General features: G+C 48.7%; 1 protein-coding gene across 8 annotated transcripts in view; it reads left to right on the top strand.

Annotated features, from left to right (window-relative positions):
• The window catches only part of TCOF1 (treacle ribosome biogenesis factor 1), a 146,793-nt gene extending 133,070 nt beyond the window's left edge, over window positions 1-13,723 (top strand). For all 8 annotated transcript variants that reach the window (XM_073567977.1, XM_073567982.1, XM_073567981.1 and 5 more), the window contains 2 exons: window positions 165-211; window positions 12,507-13,723. In XM_073567977.1, the coding sequence (XP_073424078.1) occupies window positions 165-188 (24 nt within the window). In that variant the 3' untranslated portion in view covers window positions 189-211; window positions 12,507-13,723. The remainder of the gene's footprint in view (window positions 1-164; window positions 212-12,506) is intronic.
• Window positions 13,724-16,063: the final 2,340 nt, after the last annotated feature.

The raw sequence follows: 16,063 nt of genomic DNA, 5'->3' as shown, positions 1-16,063 counted from the left end.
CTGTTATGTAACATCTGGCCGCTGTGGTTTTAACGCTGCATAAATACGCAGCGTGAAAACTGCAGGAATTCCTGATCATGGGATCGTAACCCTTATTTCTCGGTTATTCCTCCTGGAATTGTCTATTAAATGTCTGTTTTTTTGTTTGTTTTCTTTATATACAGAAGGTAAAGGGTGACAAAGAATAAGTAACTTGCTCATAGAAGTGAAGGTAAGTGTGATTTTTGTCTATTGCTGGCAGTTTACAGATAAACAGCAATATTCTGCTATTATTTGGCTTTTAGATGAAAAACAACTATTCAGTATGGATCAGAGCCAAAAATAATGGTGGCATTTCAAATGTCCTTGTAAGCTGCAATAATCTTGTATATAGAGGGGTGGTGGACCCCACTTATAGGATAACTTGGGCTCACTAATGGCTTCAAGCTTTGCATTAATCACCACAAAAATATTCTCCTTTACCAATTCACGACCTTTGACATGTATGTGCGTCATATGTCATGTCCCTGCCTTTGATACCGGCTCGCACGCTGAGCTTACATATTTCCCTGCACATGACTGATTTAAAGGGGTTGTCCACTGTTAGGACAACCCCTTCTTAAACTAAATGTTCAGCCCCGATAAAATAATACAATTTATACACCTGTCCCGGGACTGTGATGCGGTGTTGACACGTGATGCCTGGCACCCAATCAGCTATGGCGTCGCTGTGCCTGCCTTCAGACAAACTGAACAAGAAGAGGAAGTCCGGGATCAGCTACAGCCCTGGCTTCCTCTTCATGTTCAGTTTGTTTGAAGGCGGAGACTGTTACACCAGTGCTGATTGGGCGCTGGCATCATGTGTCACAACAACCACATGGGAGAGCGAGTCTTGACACCGCAGGAACTACGCCGGAATGGGAGGTGAGTATAGGCTTTATTATATTATTGGGGCCAAACATTTATGAAGGGGTTGTCCTAGTAGTGGACAACTTCTTTAAGTCAGCCTATCATGTACCTTTAACAGCCGTGCGTGGATCAGAATTCCATCCACGGCTGTTAACCAGTTAAATCCCGCTGTTAATCTGACAGCTGGATTTAAGACGCATCGGTGCGTAGTTCATAAGACGTTGACTAAAATGATACCTTGATGTCTGCTATCCAATGTCTTATTCCAGAGGAATCCACATTTTTATTAATATGTAAATGAGCCATTAGGATCTATGGGCCGGACATAGACCTCCCCGAGAAATTGCTTCTTGAGCCTTGTTGTAAATGACAGGGAAAGTTACCAGTGTGAGACATGTAATGACAGTGTGCTCTCCTGATCTACAAGTCTCACACTGGTTAATGTCCCCTTTCATTTAAGATGAGCTGTGGAGGCTGATTCTCAGGGAGATCTATGTTTGGCCCATAGATCTTAACTCAAGCCACCATTTACATATTAACCCCTTCTCACCAGGACCACTTACCATTATATGACTTTCTTTTTTTCCTCCCCTTCTTCCCAGATCCATAACTCGTATATTCTTCTGTTCCCATAGACATATGAGGGCTTGTTTTTTGCGGGACGAGTTGTAGTTTTGAATGACACCATTAATTTTACCACAGTTTACTGGAAAACAGGACAAAAAATATCAAGTGTGGTGAAATTGCAAAAAAAAAACCCCTCGATTTTGACTTGTTTTTATGGAGTACCTTGTGTGGTACAAATGACCTAGCAATATAATTCTCATTAATATGATTACTTCAATGCCAAACTTTTTCCAAGTTTTTTTATTTTTAGTAGTGAAAAAAATAAAAAAATTTTGCCAAAAAGATTTGAGGGATTGTCGCCATTTCTCGTTCGCCTTATTGGGGGACACAGAGACCATGGGTGTATGCTGCTGCCACTAGGAGGCTGACACTATGCAAAAAAAGGTTAGCTCCTCCTCCGCAGTGTACACCCCACCGACCGGCAGGGATTTCCTCAGTTTAGCTTAGTGTCAGTAGGAGGTGGACACGGGTCTTTCATTAGACCCATATCTACCTCGTCGTGCGTCATTCCTTTACAGGTTCTACGGAGGGATACAGAGTGAACAGTCACATCTGTACTCCCACATGGAGTCTGCGAGTACGGCGTGTATTGCCACCCCGTATCCTTGCAGTTCTCCGCGACAGGACCGGCAGCCCAGACGGACGCCGACACCAAGACGTGCCAGCGACTCCAGGGGTCCTTGTCGCCAGTCTCCCACCCACTCGCCTACCAGAGCCTGTTGGTTGGAGGAGACACAGGAGCTCTTCAATCCAGGTAGTGGATCGGGGATGGGTGAGTATGGCCTTTTTTATTTTACCTGGCTGCCCATTCCCGACGGACAGGGGGTCCTCTTCATTGGCACAGGGATGCGGGCGCGCAGCCACCCTACGGGCACATCATCCTTATATTGCGCCCTCCGCTCTTCCCCTTCCCTCCCCCCTTTCTGGGGACAGAGAGCACAGGGCCTCTCCCTCCCCTTCTTCCATGCTGGGAAGCGGCTTCCAGCGGCGGCGTCCTTGTCCCGACCTCCGCGCCGACCCCCTGCTGACAGGCGGCCGCCGCACTAATTTAGGCCCCGGCTTCTGTTCGGGCCTACCGAAGCGTCGCGGCCACGCCCCCTGCCCCTTTCTTCTAAGCAGGCTTTTCTCCCGCTCTCCACAGGCCCTCCCCCCGCCTTTCCTTCTCCTGCTCAGCCTGTTATGGCCAGAGGGCAACGATTGGGTAACCCTGCGGCGAGCTCCGCCCTTCCTCTTCTCCTGGATGCTCGCTTCTCTACAGGCAGGCGCCATCTTCACAGCCTGTCAGCTGGACGCACATCTCCGGATATCCAGCAGCCTGTGCTTTGGGGACACCGGTCCGTGAGTAGCTCTGCACTGCAGACTGACCCTTCTCCGCCTTCTGTCCCCCAACCTTCCGGCACTACCTCAGGTTTTCATTATGTCTAACTCGAAATCTGATCGTACCCGCTCTATGGCCCTCCCCTGCACCCTAGTCAAGTTCTTTGCATGTTCTTCGTGCAATCGCAAACTTCCCTCAGGTCAGTCCTCTCCCCTCTGTCTGGATTGTAGCAATCCAATTCAGTCGGACGCCGCCCAGAAGCCATCTACGGCCCCAGGTGAGAGAGGTGAGAGTTAACCCCCCATGCCTGGCTGGGCCTCCTCTCTATCTCAATCAGTGGCAGACCTCACCAAGGTGCCTCAATCCCTAGTTGCCGTTCTAGATAAGTTGCCCCTGGACACTTCGGCAGGGCCCAGCAGGTCCCAAGAGATTCCATCTGAGTCATCCAGCGTTAGTCGCAAACGACCCAGGCGAGATCCCCAGCCGGAATCCTCTCCTAGCCCCATCTCACCGCATAGCCCGTCTCAGCAACCTCCCTCTCGGGCCTCCTCTCCCGAGTCAGGTGAAGCGTTTTCGGACAGGTCATCTGAGGGGATTTTAGAGCTGGATTCAGACCAGGATGCGAACATGAAGGTCACAGTGCAGAACCTCATTGCAGCGATCCATCATACCTTCGATATTGCTGAATCCCCTGTGAAATCCTCAGATCAGGAGGTTTCATTCAGACGGGCAGAAACTCCCTCCAGGGTATTTCCTTTCCATTCCGAGTTTGGAAAGATTTTTACCAGGGAAAGAGAAGATCCGACCAGACGCTTTCAAAGAGGGAAGCGTCTCGGCGTACTCTATCCGTTTGCTAAGGAGCTCACGGACAACTGGTCTGCTTCTCCCTCGGTGGATCCGCCCGTGTCCAGGCTTTCCAATAACACGGTTCTCCCGCTTTCAGGCGTGGCGTCCCTAAAAGATTCTAATGACAGGATTATAGAATCCCTGGCAAAGTCTGCTTTTGAAGCGGCTTCAGCGGCGGTATGTCCAATCTTTGCTTCATCCTGGGCAGCAAAAGCCATAGCGATGTGGGCAGATGACCTCCGTCAGGGCATCCTAGATAAGGCGCAACCGGAGCGTTTGGCCTATCTCGCCAATCAGATCTCCCATGCGGGGGACTATCTTCTTTCCGCTTCCTTGGATGCAGCATCCTGCGCAGTTCAGGCGTCAAGCAACGTAGTTGCAATTCGACGTACTATTTGGCTAAAGGCCTGGCAAGCTGACTTGTCTTCTAAAAAGTCCCTCACTAACCTGCCTTTTCAAGGGGTGCGCCTTTTTGGGTCCCAATTGGACCAGATTATTAAGGACGCCACCGGAGGCACGAGTTCACTCCTCCCTCAGTCCAAGCCTCGCAGACCTCCACTAAGGCGTCAGTTTCGACCCTTTCGGACTTTCCGCCGTTTCAATACGGTGGACAACTCCTCCAATCAACAGAGACCGCAGGCATGCCAGGATAGGAAGAAAGTTTCTTTCAGACCCACTCCTTCCTGGCGATCCCATTCTTCCCAGGGCAGACCGTCCACATCTAGATCTGGACGGTCTACATCAGCATGACTATCGTCGGGCACCCGAGGGGCCCTTCCAATTGGGAGGTCGACTTTTCTTCAGAGAAGTTTGGCTGGCCTCCGTAGAGGACGCTTGGGTCAGGGAGGTCGTATCCTCAGGATACAAGATAGAGTTCGTCTCTCTTCCACGGGATCGTTTCTTCGAATCCCGGCCTCCAAAAGATCCAGCCTTGATCCCGGGGTTCTCTACGGCTATCGCCTCTCTTCTCAGTTCTGGAGTGATTGTGCCCGTTCCCGAATCGGAGCGCTTCACAGGGTTTTATTCGAACCTGTTTGTAGTGCCGAAAAAAGACGGCGCAGTTCGTCCCATCTTGGATCTCAAGCTGCTCAACAAGAGAGTCCGCCTTCGCCACTTCCGAATGGAGTCGCTTCGCTCGGTCATCGCTTCCATGGAGGAGCAGGAATTCATGTGCTCAATAGACATCCAAGATGATGATGATGATGACCTCATCTGGAATATTGTGTCCAGTTTTGGGCACCACATTTTAAAAAAGACATCAACAAACTGGAGCAAGTTCAGAAAAGAGCGACCAGAATGGTGACCGGTCTGCAAACCCTGTCTTATGAGGAAAGGTTGCAGGATTTGGGAATGTTTAGTTTGCAAAAGAGAAGACTGAGAGGAGACTTAATAGCTGTCTACAAATATCTAAAGGGCTGTCACATTGTAGAAGGATCAACTTTATTCTCATTTGCACAAGGAAAGACTAGAAGCAATGGGATGAAACTGAATGGGAAGAGACACAGATTAGATATTAGAAAAAACTTTTTGACAGTTAGAGTGATCAATGAGTGGAACAGGCTGCCACGAGAAGTGGTGAGTTCTCCTTCAATGGAAGTCTTCAAACAGAGGCTGGACAGACATCTGACTGGGATGATTTAGCGAATCCTGCTTTGAGCAGGGGGTTGGACCAGATGGCCCAGGAGGTCCCTTCCAACTCTACGATTCTATGATTCTATGCCTATTTACATGTTCCAATCTTCTCCGGACATCAGAAGTTTCTGCTTTTTGCGATTCGGCAGCACCATTACCAATTCGTCGCACTGCCCTTCGGTCTCGCCACCGCTCCCAGAGTCTTCACGAAGATCATGGCTGCGTTGATGGCTTTGTTGAGAGTCAGAGATCTCGCTCTTTTTCCGTACCTCGACGATATTCTGATCAAAGCTCCCTCATTTCAACAGGCTCACCAAAGTTTGTTAATCGTCCTGGACACAATTTCCAATTTCGGGTGGATCGTCAACAGGAGAAAGTCCTGTCTGGTTCCTACCCAACGTTTGGTCTTTCTAGGCCTACTGTTCGACACTCGTCGGTCAAGGGTCTTTCTCCCTCAAGAGAAGATCCTTTCCCTGCAGCAGGAGGTACGATCGCTGCAGATCACACGATCCCCGTCCCTCCGTACAGCCATGAGGGTCCTGGGAAAGATGGTGGCGGCGATAGAGGCGGTTCCCTTTGCCCAATTTCACGCCAGACCTCTCCAGCAGGCCATTCTGTCGAGATGGAACAGGTCGCCTCTGTGCCTGGATCGCCCTGTCCATCTTTCATGCCGGATCAAGCGGTCTCTCAACTGGTGGTTGACGTCACCTCTCATCCCATCGGGTCGATCCTTCCTTCCCATTCACTGGCAGATAGTAACCACAGATGCCAGTCTCCTCGGCTGGGGTGCAGTGTTCCGCAACCACACTGTTCAGGGTCGATGGTCGGATCGGGAATCAGCACTACCGATCAACATTCTAGAGATTCGAGCGATCCATCTGGCTCTCGTTCACTGGGAGAGGCTTCTCAAGGGACTGCCTGTTCGGGTTCGGACAGACAATGCCACAGCGGTGGCATATGTCAACCGCCAAGGGGGAACACGGAGTGTCTCAGCCCTGGCGGAGGTATCCAAAATTCTTCTTTGGGCGGAGATTTCCGTTCCGACAATTTCCGCGGTCCACATCCCCGGCGTAGACAACTGGGCGCCGATTTTTCTCAGCCGCGAGGGTCTCGCAGCGGGAGAGTGGTCCCTACATCCGGAGGTGTTTCATCGGCTCTGCCTTCGGTGGGGAACCCCGGATGTAGATCTCATGGCGTCTCGCCTCAACAGGAAAGTCCCACAATTCATGTCCAGGTCTCGGGACCCTCTGGCAGTGGGCGCCGACGCCCTGGCCGTTCCTTGGTCCCAGTTCGATCTTCCCTACCTGTTCCCTCCTCTGCCTCTTCTTCCCAAGCTGTTGAGGAAGATCAAGGCAGAAGGAATTCCAGTCATTCTCATCGCTCCGAATTGGCCCAGAAGGTCTTGGTTCGTGGACATTGTCAATCTTCTCGCGGACGCTCCCTGGAAGCTTCCGGACAGAGCAGATCTGCTGTCCCAAGGTCCGATTTGCCACCCCAATTCTCGGCCGCTCAATTTAACGGCGTGGCTGTTGAGACTGAGGTTTTGAAACGAGCTGGATTTTCCGACCAAGTAATTCAGACCATGATCCGAGCCAGAAAGCCATCATCTTCCAAGATCTACTACCGTGCTTGGAAGGCCTATTTCACTTGGTGTGAGACCAATGACATCGCGCCCATGTACTTTTCGCTCCCTTCAGTCCTAGCCTTTCTCCAGGCAGGATTGGAAGCGGGGCTTGCCCTTAGTTCCTTGAAGGGGCAAGTTTCGGCGCTGTCCATTTTCTTTCAGAGAACGTTGGCTTCCCGTCCTCAAGTCAAGACCTTTCTTCAGGGCGTGGCTCACACGGTTCCGCCGTACAGGGCGCCCGTGGATCCATGGGATCTTAATCTGGTTCTTGAGGTTCTGCAAGGTTCTCCATTTGAACCTCTCAGGGAAGTTTCCCTTTCTCTTCTTTCTTGGAAGGTGGCCTTTCTGGTGGCCATCACCTCCGTCCGGCGCGTGTCGGAATTGGCAGCTTTTTCTTGCCGCTCTCCCTTTCTGGTGCTTCACCAGGATAAGGTAGTTCTGCGGCCTCCGCCCTCCTTCCTTCCGAAGGTGGGGTCCTCGTTTCACCTCAATGAGGATATTGTGCTACCGTCCTTCTGTCCGAGTCCAACTCATCCCCGAGAGCGGTCTTTGAACAAGCTGGACCTGGTTAGGGCAATAAGAGTCTATCTGTCTAGGACGGCTTCCTTGCGAAAGACAGTCTCTTTTCATTATTTCAGATGGGGCGTGGAAAGGTCTCCCGGCGTCAAAGGCCACTATTGCTCGCTGGATCAGATCGGCAATTTTGGAAGCCTACCGAGTTAAGCGTCGCGGAGCCCCTCTGGGGATCAGGGCCCACTCTACTCAGGCGGTGGGTGCCTCCTGGGCGGTACGCCACAGAGCTTCCGCGCTGCAGCTTTGCAAAGCTGCAACATGGTCATCGGTTCACACGTTTGCGAAATTCTACAGAGTCCACACCTACGCTTCGGCGGACGCCAGCCTAGGTAGAAGGATTCTGCAGGCCGCGGTGGTGAGTCCGCTGGCCTGATGGAAGTTTGTTTCCCACCCCAGGGACTGCTTTTGGACGTCCCATGGTCTCTGTGTCCCCCAATAAGGCGAACGAGAAAACAGGATTTTTGGGTTGTTTACCGTAAAATCTGTTTCTCGGAGCCTTCATTGGGGGACACAGCACCCTCCCATGTTCTACAGCTCCTGTTCTTACTTTGGTTGAATGGTTACAGTTGAGTTGTTTGTTCTGTTTTCAATCTATTCTGTTACTTCTCCTACTGCTTTCTCACTAACTGAGGAAATCCCTGCCGGTCGGTGGGGTGTACACTGCGGAGGAGGAGCTAACCTTTTTTTGCATAGTGTCAGCCTCCTAGTGGCAGCAGCATACACCCATGGTCTCTGTGTCCCCCAATGAAGGCTCCGAGAAACAGATTTTACGGTAAGCAACCCAAAAATCCTGTTTTTCCGTGACCTATAACACTTATATTTTAGCTGATGGAAGGCTAATAGTTTGCAGGGCAAGACAATTTTTTTTTTTTTTTTTTATTGATACCATTTAGGGAAACATGTGACACTTTAATCGCTTCTTGCAGCATTTTTTGTGGTAGTACAGAAAAAAAAAAACAATTGTTTATTTATGGTGTTTACCAATTGAGAATTGATCGGCCTTTACTGGATACAGCAATGCCAAATGTGTATTGTTTATTTTTAAGAAGGGAAAATGGTTTTATTCAACTCTTACACTTCTCACTACTTATTAGTCCCCTTTAAAGAACCTGAACCTGCGATCATCTGAATGCTTGTACTATACACAGCAATACCACAGTATCACTGCATATAGTAAAAATATCACGGCCATGTTTGAAGTTTGGCCACAAGCTGCGTTTCGAAAGCGCTCCATAATGACAGGCATGGAGGTCTTCAACAGACTCCTGTCATAGCAACTCATCAGCATCCCATCACAGGAGCGCCAATGGGCGCGTAGAATAGTGCACCCCCATGCCGGTGCACTGCTAATCACGCTGTCAGTGTGCCAGTGGCCGCTAACAGTCGTGGGTGGATCTTGGGTCCACCCGCGGGTGTTGGAGGTATAGGGAAAGTTCACTTCATGAGCACACTCCATACATAGCTACTGATGTACGGCAGATATCAGTAAGTGGTTAAGAAAAACGTGGCTTTCTCTGGAACAAGACATCAGGTTGCAGATATGAAGGCCCAGTATGCCCATATAGACGGCTTAAAGTGGCTGATCTTACTGACAAGTCCCTTAAAGAACAGTTAAATGGAGGTGAATGAGGTTTAACTAAATTTCATGCAGGAAGTTTAAAAAAAAAAACAAACTGGTTGTGAAGTGTGTAGCATGGTCTGTCGACAACGTTTCCCGTTGGTGCTCCAAGAATTTCCAGTGTTTGGGGTATGTCCAGTGCAGTGGTTGAGGGGACTGGCTGACTGACTTGTTTCTATAGCTAAGCCAGCCCCCTTATCTCTGGGCTGTGCTCATGTTTAGAAACGATTCTACCTTTTAAAAGTTGTCAACCATCCATAGACATGTCGGTGAGGTCTGACCCTTTGAACCACCCCCCATCTCCAGAATGCCCCATCGGGATGAAGCGGAGGCTGGCTTTGCACTCTACCACTCCATTGTTTCTCCATCAGACTGCTGGAGTAAACCGAGAATGAATGGAGCATTGCTGTGCATGTCCGGCCACTGCCGCGTCCAGACTGGGTACTTCAGAGCCCTGTAGTCAAGATTGGCGGGGGTGCAGGCAGTCTGTTTCCCACCGCCCCAGCCAGCCCCTTTTTACACAGCACTGGTCGTGTGTAACACAGGTTACTGTTTTTTGTTTTTTTTTTTAGCAGAAAACCTCTTAGAGGCCATAAATGAAAATTGTGCGTGCGCGCATGCCGCTGTACTCCTGGATTTTCTTTTGTTCCTGCTCTTCATTCCTGAGATAAGGCCTCCTCTTCCTTGTATGTAAATCTAGGGATAGTCAAACGGGTGGGGTCCTCATCAAGCCACGCTCAGCTGGCTTTAATAAATAGATAATTAGATATATGTACTGGGAAGATGGGGCAATATTTCAGGAACGGAGAGGAGCAGGATCAAAAGGAAAACTTCACTGGATTCAGGAGTATAGCGGCATTTACACAAGGTGAAAAAGAAGTTACCGTATATACGCGTGTATAAGCCGAGTTTTTCAGCTCATTTTTTGTGTGCAGCAAACACCCCCTCAGCATTGTCCCAGAAAGACGGTGGGAGAGGGGGAGCTGCAGAGCACTGGGTCACAGAGGCAGGAGTTGGCTGCTGTGGCTAACACCTGTGCCCTCTGCTAAAGAGAAATAAATATTCTCTGTGCTGGCAGTGAATATTCATTTCTGTTAAAGCGCGCAGTTGCAGCCGCCGGCTTCCAGCACACATCCTGCTTACGGTACCTTCCCTGCATGACCTCGCTGCATCTTGAGCTGGCTGGTGCCAGCAGCTCTTCCGGCTGAGCGATCGTGTCCCCCGCTCATTAAGGTAATGAATATTCACGTCTCTCCACTCCCATAGGCGTAGAGCACATATTCATTACCTTAATGAGTGGGTACACGTGATCACTCGACAGGAAGAGCTGCTGGCGCCGGAGCGAGATGCAGGTTAGGTAAGAAGGATGTGTTTTTGTTTTTTTTTTTATTTTTTTTTTTTATATAGGAACCATGCATACAGCAATAGGGAATAAGGAGCCATGCATACAAGGAAGGGGGACGCATGCATACAGGGACCGGGGAGCCATGCATACAATGATAGGGACGGGGGACGCATGCATACAGGGACCGGGGAGCCATGCATACAATGATAGGGACGGGGGACGCATGCATACCAGGATAGGGACGGGGGACGCATGCATACAGGGACCGGGGAGCCATGCATACAACGATAGGGACGCATGCATACAGCGACCGGGGAGCCATGCATACAATGATAGGGACGGGGGACGAATGCATACCAGGATAGGGTTGGGGGACGCATGCATACAGGGACCCGGGGAGCCATGCATACAGGGACCGGGGAGCCATGCATACCAGGATAGGGACGGGGGACGCATGCATACAGGGAGCGGGGAGCCATGCATACCAGGATAGGGACGGGGACGCATGCATACAGGGAGCGGGGAGCCATGCATACCAGGATAGGGACGGGAACGCATGCATACAGGGAGCGGGGAGCCATGCATACCAGGATAGGGACGGGGGACGCATGCATACAGGGACCGGGGAGCCATGCATACAATGATGGGGATGGGGGACGCATGCATACACGGACCGGGGAGCCATGCATGCAATGATGGGGACGCATGCATACAGGGACCGGAGAGCCATGCATACCAGGATAGGGACGGGGGACGCATTCATACAGGGACCGGGGAGCCATGCATACAATGATAGGGACGGGGGACGCATGCATACAGGGACCGGGGAGCCATGCATACAATGATAGGGACGGGGGACGCATGCATACCAGGATAGGGACGGGGGACGCATGCATACAGGGACCGGGGAGCCATGCATACAATGATAGGGACGGGGGACGCATGCATACAGGGACCGGGGAGCCATGCATACAATGATAGGGACGGGGGACGCATGCATACAGGGACCGGGGAGCCATGCATACCAGGATAGGGACGGGGGACGCATGCATACAGGGACCGAGGAGCCATGCATACAATGATAGTGACGGGGGACGCATGCATACCAGGATAGGGACGGGGGACGCATGCATACAGGGACCGGGGAGCCATGCATACAATGATAGGGACGCATGCATACAGCGACCGGGGAGCCATGGATACCAGGATAGGGACAGGGGACGCATGCATACAGGGACCGGGGAGCCATGCATACAACGATAGGGACGGGGGACGCATGCATACAGGGACCGGGGAGCCATGCATACCAGGATAGGGACGGGGGACGCATGCATACAGGGACCGGGGAGCCATGCATACAATGATAGGGACGGGGAACACATGCATACAGGGACCGGGGAGCCATGCATACAATGATAGGGACGGGGGACGCATGCATACAGGGACCGGGGAGCCATGCATACAATGATAGGGACGGGGGACGCATGCATACAGGGACCGGGGAGCCATGCATACCAGGATAGGGATGGGGGACGCATGCATACAGGGACCGGGGAGCCATGCATACAATGATAGGGACGGGGGACGCATGCATGCAGGGACCGGGGAGCCATGCATACCAGGATAGGGACGGGGACGCATGCATACAGGGACCGGGGAGCCATGCATACATTGATAGGGACCGGGGAGCCATGCATACAATGATAGGGACGGGGGACGCATACATACAGGGACCGGGGAGCCATGCATACCAGGATAGGGACGGGGGACGCATGCATACAGGCAGCGGGGAGCCATGCATACCAGGATAGGGATGAGGGGACAATGCCTACTCGGCTTATACTCGAGTCAGTAAGTTTTCCCAGGTTTTTTTAAGGCAAATTTAGGTGCTTCGGCTTATACTCGAGTATATACGGTTCTTATTTCTGGCAGGTGATGGGTCTTATGTAAATAGCTTGAGGATCCTGCATCCCGTCACTATTATCTGTTTTGATGTCTTAGATGTAATATCTGATTCTAGTTTCCTTTCTTTCAGAACGTCGTTGGACGGAAGACTTTAGACGTCGTTATGTTTTATATGTATATTTTGTCTACACCGTTATCAGACTAACCAGAAGAGGATAATATTTTATTACCTTTTTTTACACCTTTTATTTAAGGTTTTGGGCGCTCCCTGATTTCTACAGACGTGTCTGAATAAAGCCTGTACAGATCAGGTCCGGATATGGAACGTCTTATATTGTGCTTTTTGACCTCTTTTTTTTGCTGCTGATATATTTATAAAACTGATCACCATGAAGTCGGGATGTCGCCCGCTTCTGTTTGAACTGAACATTATATATATTTTTTTGTCCCTTTAAGATATTTTTATACTTTTTAAGAAGCTTTATTTTAGTGAAGCGACTGATTTTGTTTGCTTTCTTTAGACTTACGATGTTAATGATGAGATTGTGGTGACGGTAAGAGTGACGATAGAGGATACTTTGTAATGTTCCACTGAAAATAAATTAGCAATTCTGTGATAATGCTGAAGATGACTAATGTCCTCATCTAGCACCTGGAATGGTGCATGATAGGTTTCTGGCTGCCTTTAGTCACCACTAGGGGGAGCTTACGCCATACTGATGAATGAGATAAGTATACAGTGCCCTCTAGTGGAGGCTGAAGGCAGACTGAATTTTATAATTTAAAGGGAATTTCTAAAGGAAAGAACTCCATTTATCGGCAGATATAGGGTTACTCTGCAGGTCAATGGCATGTTTGGCTGCCTTATTGGAGCAATGGCTACAGGAAAAAAAAATTATATCCTCCCTGTGTCTACTGGCTTCCAGTCATTGATGTGGTGCAGGGAGCGTTTAGTCTGTAACACCTCCCCGATGACTGAACGTGAGCGGCTACAGGGAGGATATAAGTTAATTTTCTCCCTGCAGCTGCTGCTCCAGTAAACCAGCCCAACATGGTTTGAATGATACTTACCTGCAGATTAACCCTGTATCTGCAGGGAAATCGTGCTTCTGGATGTGACAGCTTCTGTTTAAGACTGTGTTCACACTGCATCCATCAAAGCATTTATGTATAGGTATACACCTGCACCATGTGTTCCTCTGCGGGAGGCTGCAATGTATGCAAATGTACAACAGAAATATGTCCGATAACCAATGTGAAAAAAAAAAATAATGGTTTTCTTTTTCTATTCTTATTATTCGGAGATAAAAAAATAGAGTTCTGGTACAATAAAGATTTTGTAGAGTTGTTCCCGGAAGCCTTCATCACCTTTGTGTTGAATACGAGGGTTAGATCGGTTGCGGTCTACGGGATCCATATTGATGTACATGACACCTCTGTCCTCTAGGTGCTAGACTTGCACCAAGAGTTTAAGGCCTCGTTCTGACGTCTTTGTTTTTTTCCCACGTATGCAGAATAATGGAACGTGCGTCATCAGTGTTTCTGGATCAGTATGTCATCAGTGTTTGGTCTGTTTTTTTAGCATCTGTGTTTGGTCCGTACTTTTCACTTGTAGATAAATTACAAAGCTTCTCATATCCTTTGCAATGTTAATCGCTTGTATTGATATTTTTCATCCATGATACCAGGAAAAACACAGCCCCATAGACTATAATAGGTACATGTAGTATCTGTGAAAAACACCGAACATCTAAGTCTGAATGAGGCCTATATGAAACCAGCCCATGTCTGCAACTTTAACTTAACCCTCTCCTACTTGAAACTCTTCTTTTATTTCTTCGAGCTGCCAGCAGTGAGCACTCCTGACCACCTCCTTTCCCTTCCCACAATGAGTTGCAATAAATATGTATAAATGATACAAGCAGCTGCATACTGGGTTACATTGCCTCGTTGGAGAGGGTGCACAGCGTGAAACAGCTTTCTACTGCAAAAATAAAAAGTAGATACAAGGAGGATTGCCCAGCTGGTTTGCTATAAGATACAGAGGTAAGTTGATTAAAGGGGAGGAGAGCAGAATTGCACAGCTAACCTACTATGAAAAACAATCAGGCAACTGAAGATTGGAATTGAATGACTGCTAAACCATGTGGTCATGATGAAAGATCTGCAGCTTTCCCCCTGGGCCGCCCCCCCCCCCCCCCCCGCCAGTGCCTGTATGTAGCGGCATCTGCAGTGTAAGAGTTGGGATCAGCACCAGGCCTGTAAAGTGACTTCTCTGCTCTATGTAATCTCCTGCTTGTCTGTAACTGTAGACTGATCAGTCTTGACAACAGGCAGTGCACGACAAGCTGCTCAGAAGGGAAAATCCCAGTAACTATAGAGTAATTTCTCATTTTAAAAAAAAAAAAAAAACACTTTTGGTAATGAAAGTATGTTTTACTTTTGATGATGTCTATATTGGAAATCTAACATGTAAAAGTTTGTTGAAACGAGTTTTTTTTTTTTTAATCCGATCATTTTTACAAAAAGATCAGCAGAACAAAGCTTTTCAGTATTATGTGCTATCAATACAATAAATTTGCCATCATCTTCCAGTTGTTTTTTCATTTAAACTAATAAAATCACCCCACCATAACTCTATACTATTTTTTTTTTTATGATGTATCTGTTAGAATATCTCCCATAATATTTAGTTGTGTATGGGTAATGACCATAGCTGTATCACTTAACCTGGAATGATCATACCACAAGTGTTCCTGAAAGGAGAAATTGCCATATGGCAGGCCTGGAGGGTCCCCAAATGTTGTCCAATTTCTTGATTGCTTTTCTCTTCCTATATACCCTATTTTCCAACCAAATAATATTGTTTAGCTTATTTAATAACTCATTAACTGTCGGTGATTGAGCATCTAGCCCAGCGTTTCCCAAACTCCAGTCCTCATGAACCCCAACCGGTCATGTTTTCAAGATTTCCTTAGTATTTCACAGGTGATGGAAATATCATCAAGGCATCAGGAATTCTCTCACATGTGTAACACTATGGAAATCCTGAAAACATGACCTGTTGGGGTCCGCGAGGACTGGAGTTTGGGAACCACTGATCTAGCCAATGTTGTTCGATAAGTTTATGTGCTTGATACAGTGTTCGTGAAAGACTTAAAGCCATCGGGGATTCAAAATCAACAGATTCTCCCAGGTATCCCAATATCTATATTTTGGGGTCTGCTTGGATTTGCACATCAAATACCCTTTATATTGAAGATAATGTGTTGGGCTCCTACTGGACAAATCTGCACACTCAGAACATGTGGAACAAATGTGCATCTCTTGTTCCACATCTTGGACAATCTGCATTTGGAAGGACACCAATTCAAAAAAGAAAGCTCTGTGTTCTATAAACTCCATGAATAAGGAGCATCTGCGATTCACATGGGGACAGTCTAGGAGTGGGCTCCAACACCTCTTTCCACTGTTCTTCCATAATAGGCCCCACGGCTGCTTCCTTAGTCGTTGGGATGGTCCTCCATGCGAGACAAAGAGTTACTGATAGATGTTTTAAAATTAAACCGGTTGTGTATTTTGCCCCCACTTTTGAGTCTAGTAAATAATGTTTCCGCTTATCCGCTAACTCTGTGTTAAACCGAGTCAGATATGCATGCCTAAGTTGAAAGTATTCAAGGCCTACAA

Source organism: Dendrobates tinctorius, unplaced genomic scaffold, assembly GCF_039654945.1.
Source record: "Dendrobates tinctorius isolate UK_male_01 unplaced genomic scaffold, ASM3965494v1 ptg000020l, whole genome shotgun sequence".
NCBI lineage: Eukaryota > Metazoa > Chordata > Amphibia > Anura > Dendrobatidae > Dendrobates > Dendrobates tinctorius.
The sequence above is the reverse complement of the archived record's forward strand: the minus strand, read 5'-3'. Positions and strand labels throughout refer to the sequence as shown.